Source organism: Chenopodium album, chromosome 15 (assembly GCF_948465745.1).
Source record: "Chenopodium album chromosome 15, dcCheAlbu1.1, whole genome shotgun sequence".
NCBI lineage: Eukaryota > Viridiplantae > Streptophyta > Magnoliopsida > Caryophyllales > Amaranthaceae > Chenopodium > Chenopodium album.
Window position 1 is genome coordinate 52,032,558 of NC_137848.1, and position 6,694 is coordinate 52,039,251.

The window sequence follows — 6,694 nt, forward strand, 5'->3', positions numbered from 1 at the left end:
TCTTCTTATATAGCGTATACTATACAATGAAATGAAGCATGAAATATAACGAAAAAGTCAGTTAGACAAATGAGTACTCCGTATATTAAAACTATATCTACATGTTAGACCATATAAGTGTTTTAGAAATTTAATGATAAATTAGTACAAAATTTTCTTTTTCTTAATCAAGTAAGTATTTAAAATTGTGTATTACACTTAACGGGCAGGAATGATAATCCCATTTTGATACTTAGTCAATTTTTTCCCTAAATTTATATACTATATGAAAGTATTGGAGATACAAATACAAAGAAGTTAATCAAATCATCTTACATGATTACATCTATAGATAAAGTGTTTATAATGTTATGCTATATATGTTGCTAAACTCCCTTCATATTTTATTAGGCTATTCTTATTAGAATTAGGCAAGAAACCAATTAAAGTATTAAAAAAAAAAAATTAAAATTCCCATTTAATAATAATTTGTGTAGTACAAATCTATTATTTAATAGATTCATCATTTTAAATTATATCAATCAATGGAATGAAAAAAAATTATGATGTATTAAATATTTGTCATACAGAGTAACATTTATGAAAAACGGAGTAATAACTAAAAGGAATATATTCACTATAAAACATACATATAAAATATTTGAAATAATCTTATAATAGTTATATAATACCAAACTTCTCCAAGAAGATTTTAGCAAAAAAGGAAAGGGTTTTTTTGGAGGGAAAAAACTACACCAGGAATTGACACGTGTCATTCCTGGTGTCTGTTTTAGTATTATGTCATTGATTTAATTTAAACTGGAAAATCTCATTCATCAATTTTGCTTACGTGTCATTTAAATTATTTAATTTTAAAAGAAATTAATAATCTCGTATTTAATTGGCTATCACTAAAATTTATTATCCTACATGGCGCGCTGAAAAAATTAAATCCTACGTGGCTCTCTAAAAACTTGGGAAAAAACTCCCCTTTATATATATATATATATATATATATATATATATATATATATATATATATATATATATATATATATATATATATATATATATATTAGATTCTACAATATTCACATCAATAGACTGTTCTGGGACCATAAATGGGCTAGCTCGAAGACTCTAAGGGATCTGGCAACTGGTATTATCCCTCTAGACATTGAAGGAGCTACAGTGGCGGAAATGTGGGATGAAAATCTTGGTTGGAAGTGGGCTGCCTTTGCTGACCTGCTGCCACAAGATATTTTGCGAGAAATTGAATCTCATAACTTGATTAATAATCCGGAGCAAGGAGATCTCATCTACTGGCAGAATGGTCCTAAGGGTAGATTTTCAATCAAATAAGCCCTTCAAATAATTAGAAACGATAATATGGAACAAGATGATGGTTCTTGGGAACTAGTTTGGAGACTCAAAGTTCAGCAAAGAATTCGAGTGTTTCTCTGGTTGGTTTTACATGATAGAGTGATGACCAATGCTAACCGTTTTAAGAGAGCCCTGACTGATGACCCATGCTGCAGGCTGTGTGCAAATGTTGAAGAAAGTACTCTACATGTTTTAAGGGATTGTAAAGCTGCTAGGGAAGTGTGGCGTCAAGTAGGAGGTCCTGCAAATGCTTCTGACTTTCGTAGTGGTAGTTTACAGCAATGGCTAATTCGAAATATCAAGGTACAATATCGTAATAATTTATCCCCTGAAATTTGGCCGACATATTTTGCTATTGTTATATGGTGGATTTGGAGGTGGAGGTGTGCTGTTGCCTTTGGGAAGAACCATGAAATCCCAATTGATGTAAAACAATTTCTCTTGGAGCGGTTTGAGGAAGTGTGGAGGGTTATGGGTGATAGTGTAATTGATAATTCTCAAGTTGTTGCAAGGAGGGAGGCTTTTATTAAGTGGAATGCACCACCAGATGGGTGGATGGCATTAAATTCTGATGGAGCAGCTAAGGGTTCACCTGGCCCTGCTGGTGGAGGTGGCATTATTAGTGTATGGGATAATACCGACAACATAGCTGTTTGGCCGATAAACACCTTAATGTTACAAATTATATGTACAATTACTAAACTAGCTTAGCATCCACAATAGCCGGTTTTTCGGCCACGTGGAGAGCAGCTTAAAACCACGCAGGCACCTGCCACCTATAAGGTCGGTGCGCCACCTATAGGGGTGTGTGGCACCTGCTTGGTTATCCCCCTATATATACCCAGCCACATTTTCATATTAAAGGTACAATCTCTCAATCTCTCTCTCTCTACGCCTCTTTCTCTCTCTTCAAACCTTCTTCCTCAGATTACTAACTTTAGCATCGGAGCGGTTATTCCCGGATAACCCCCGGGCTAGGTTATCTGTGTTGACTGTGCAGGTATCAAATTGGACGGTAAACCTTTACCAACCCCCAAGACATCTCGGTATCGGAACTCACCCGGAACAATTAGGGACTGCACTGGTAGACTCAAGTATGCGTACTCTTTGAAGCTTGGGAATTGCAGTGCCTTTAAGGCAGAAGTATTAGCAGCAGAGTATGGTCTTGAGTTGGCTAGGAAAATGGGTATAACAAGGCTAATATTACAGATGGATAATATGGCAGTAGTGTAGATTCTTTCAAATGCAGAAGATAACTACAATGGTGAGTGCATACATGATGTTAATCACTGTAAGAAGCTAATCAAGTTGCAAGTCTGGGAGGTTCAAGTAAAGCATATATACCGGGAAGCAAATCAAGCTGCAGATTGGCTAGCTAATCAAGGAGTAAATCAGAACAACAAATTTCAGTTGATTCAAGTCTCCCCCCTAGCTCTAGGGCGTATTTTACATAATGATGTAGTAGGTGTGGCTATGCCACGTTTAATTCCCCCGTAGTTTTCATATTTTTGTTTTCCCGGGGCTTTGCCTCTCGTTTGCACCAAAAAAAAAAAAAATATTCACATCAATAGACGTTTGTGTTTTTGTCACATTCCTAAATTAATATCCCCCGTCAATTTAGGAAAGGTATTGATGATCCTTTTCGTATTTATTAAATATTGCAGCAATGAGAATTAGTTTTATGTGTATTCTAGTATGGAAGACAACCTCAATCCTCAAGCGGAGCTTCTGTTTTCTTCATATTTTTCCATTACGAGTTAAGAGGCAGTATTAGGTGAGAATAATTTATGAATGAAAACAGACAATTTATGAGTCATCTTGAATGATCATGAAATTGATTTTCTTAATAAATCTACATACAAATTCATTCTCACTATCATGGTTTATAATCGATTACCAAACGACCCATGAATATTTATTTTCAAGCTTAAGGGTTGCAATATTATTAATACTCGTAATTTCAAAATGATTGTTATTATTGAAACTATTATCCCCGTTGTAGTAGGTGGGGTGACGTTATTGTATGTTTCTAATTTCTCGATTAAAGCCGAATTTGCAATAATACAAGATGATCAAGGACCAAGATTAGTAATCACATTTAAAGCTGAAATTTCAGGCTCAAGCATTAAATTGGACGACTATTTTAGCTAATTGGAGCTTTCATTCAAAATTAATTACGCCATTTTTATGTAGGGTCATCTTGCTTTAAATTTTAATTTATGGCTTTAAATTTTGGATTGGTCCCTCTCTAACCACATGCATGCAATCGTACGTAATTAACGTTTATAGGGTCCATTATCATTAACATAAACGTATATCATATAAAAATATCATAATAATAAGCTTAATTTAATTCATCAATTAGAAACTAATTAAAAGAAAAATTACAGCATTTTTTTACAACTTGCAAGAGCTGCTCGATCTCCTCCTAATTAACATGTTTATTGTTAATAATCATGCGTTACAATTCATAATATATGTAGCTTACTATATATAATTACTACTTTAGGCTAATTAATTTTGCATACATCATAATTCATACATGATCATCTCCTAGTTCATTAGAAAATAGATGGTAGCCGCAAAATTTCTTGAGCTACTTGACGAGACGTAGTAGATTCATCCAAAAGCCATTTCTCTAGAAATGTTAACGGAGGATTATTTCCATCGTCGTCATCAATGTAATCCATGTTTTCGTGTACCTTTACACCTTCGTTAGAATCCTCCTCAGTAGAGTCGTCACAAGTAGTAGTAGTAGTGACCATGCCAACCTTATTATCACTATTAAGGTTGTCAAATGACAACATTGACTTGAATTGATCATCTTCTTCGTCACCAACACATCCATCATGAGCAATATCATTATTATCATTATTGTTGTTGTTGTTGTCGTTGTTGTTGTCGTCGTGAGTGTTACCAACTTCCAACTTATGTTTGGAAGTTGGTGAGCACTTCATCCAACTTTTGAGAAGCCTTGAGATGTTCTCAGTGCTGGAGGCATAACAAGTTGATGACGACGATGGTGGTGGAGGTGGTGTTGCCATATTGTTACGATCAACACTATGATTCTCGTGGTTATTATTGTGATTATGATTATGATACGTGTTATTGTCGTCGTTGATGGATTTGTTATTGTGTAGAGAAGATGAAGTTAGAGGATTTTGTGGCTCTTGATGAAAAGATGATTGAAACCTCTTAAGTTTCTTCTTCAAGTGGGTGTTCCAATAGTTCTTGATGTCATTATCTGTTCTTTGTGGAAGATAAGAAGCAATTGCTGCCCATCTTAAACATAAAATAATAAAGGAAATAAATAAATTTATTTATACAAACACAAAGTTTTCATCAAATTACACAGACAAAAAAAAAAAAAAAAAAGGGTATAGGGTTAGGAAATTACTTGTTACCCAATAATGCTTGTAAATGGATAATCATTCCTTCTTCATGAGAAGTAAAGTTGCCTCGTTTAATTCCTGGCCTAAGATAATTCGTCCATCTTAACCTACAACTCTTGCTGCACCTTTGCAACCCTTTTACAAAATGTACAATAATTTTTACATAAATTTATGAAATAAAAGAAACTATAGAATATAATGATAATGAGGTAAAAAAAAAACCCTACTTTGATGATAAGGTTCGGTCCAAAAGCCTAAAATGAACTCGAAAAACTAAAATATTCATAGATCAGGATAATCTCAACCGAGTTTTATTTTATTTCTTATTCCTAATAACAAATAAAAATATGTACCTGTATTGGTAGGTACGGATCTCCAATTTCCCGGACCATGTTCTTGAATGTACGAGACGAGAATGATATCTTCTTCAGGGGTCCAAGGACCTTTCTTGATGCCATCTTTGTCACAGCAAGGTGGCCTTCCCATGGCTAGCTTAGCTTAGCTCTCGTTCGATGTTTAATTAGGTTTATTTTCTCTATGTAACTTATTATAATATCCAAGAGAAGTATAGTAGTGAGTGGTAGCTAATTCTAAGAAGTTCATGAAAAAGTGACATCAACTGCCAACTATAAAGTGGCAATAAAGTAGGGAAACTTTAATTTCCCATTGATCTACCCGTGCTGACTCACTTGACCTCTAATAACTTTATAGTAGGAGTATTAAATTTATAGTGAGTCAATCATTTAATACTAATAAAGTCAAAAGGTAAAGTTGTTTAATTAATCACTTCATGGACTTATCTCACTCTTTTACTTACTTGGTTTTTTTTTTTTTTTTTTTTTTTAATAATTTATTCCTTCGTTTTTTTAGCTAATACATTTCTTTTATTACATTTGTGATTTGTCAATATAAAAGTGCAAAATTCATATTCTTATTATCATTAATTATCAATTAGTAAATAGTATTAAAAGCTCGATGTTTTGGAATTACAGTGAGACGAATCTAACAAACTTTCACTTAGAAATATGCTTTCTAATCAATTAATTACAAAAACTAATTAAAGTAGAGTTTGTAAATAACGACAATAGTCGAAATGTCTCTATAAAAAAAAACAAATGGAGAAAATATTATTATTATTATTATTATTTTTTTCTTTTGAGGGTGGCAAATTATATTCACATGATGCATGAGAATGTCAGCTTTAATTTATATGGCCTTCCTAAAACAGAGGAAGACATGAATCAACTTTATCACCTTCCTCGATACTAATGAGATTTCTCCTTGGCAAGTAATTGAAATTCGAACATACACTCATTTTTTAACTACTTAGAGACAATGTGAACAATGTACTTAGCCAATTTGACTCGTTTTAATCACGACATGTTTGTAGGAAAGCAAACATTTGTGCAAACTATATAATCTCACAAGAACAGTACACTTGACAGCCAAACAACAAGCAAGATCGATATGAATTCTTATTAGATAGAAGATAAATTTCTTATTTTATTATTTCTGGTAATTAGTTAGGATGTAGTTTTGAGAGAAGATTAACTATATATTTTTTTTTTCCTGTGTATCTCTATTTTCTATATTACATTAAAACAAATAATACACCTATATTTGAGCTTTGATATATATTGGAACATTACGGAAAAATGATCAATATGTTATCATTTTTAGCTAATTTATTTATGCTAATGAATTTTCTCAGTTGAGGCAAACAAAAATATTTATCTTTTAAAAATAGATACATCCCGTAATGTATCTTATAACGAGTGATACGTCCCGTAATGTACCTTACAACGAGTGATTATATTAGTTGTTGCTTTCGTGTTTTGAGTGACAATTGTTACTTTCGTGTTTTGAGTGACAAGTTTCATTCATATGTACCTTACACTAGTACCAACAAAATGATCAATTAAAACATGATCCCCAAATCA

General features: G+C 32.8%; 1 protein-coding gene across 1 annotated transcript; it reads right to left on the minus strand.

Moving 5' to 3' along the window:
• Positions 1 to 3,701: 3,701 nt before the first annotated feature.
• Positions 3,702 to 5,355, minus strand: LOC145582558 (transcription factor MYB60-like). Its single transcript, XM_081639545.1, has 3 exons — positions 5,108 to 5,355; positions 4,760 to 4,889; positions 3,702 to 4,644 (listed from the first exon to the last, which is right to left on the minus strand). Exons 1-3 carry the CDS (start codon positions 5,238 to 5,240, stop codon positions 3,924 to 3,926), a joined length of 984 nt encoding a protein of 327 aa, XP_081495671.1. The 5' UTR covers positions 5,241 to 5,355; the 3' UTR covers positions 3,702 to 3,923.
• Between the last annotated feature and the right edge of the window lie 1,339 nt (positions 5,356 to 6,694).

What these genes read in the sequence shown, in the direction of transcription:
- LOC145582558 (XM_081639545.1), bottom strand. Translation starts at nt 5,240, where the DNA reads ATGGGAAGGCCACCTTGCTGTGACAAAGATGGCATCAAGAAAGGTCCT. An exon ending in ATCCGTACCTACCAATACAG is followed by an intron (nt 4,890 to 5,107) that starts GTACATATTTTT and finishes ATTTTGTAAAAG; the next exon opens with GGTTGCAAAGGTGCAGCAAG. An exon ending in CAAGCATTATTGGGTAACAA is followed by an intron (nt 4,645 to 4,759) that starts GTAATTTCCTAA and finishes TTTATGTTTAAG; the next exon opens with ATGGGCAGCAATTGCTTCTT.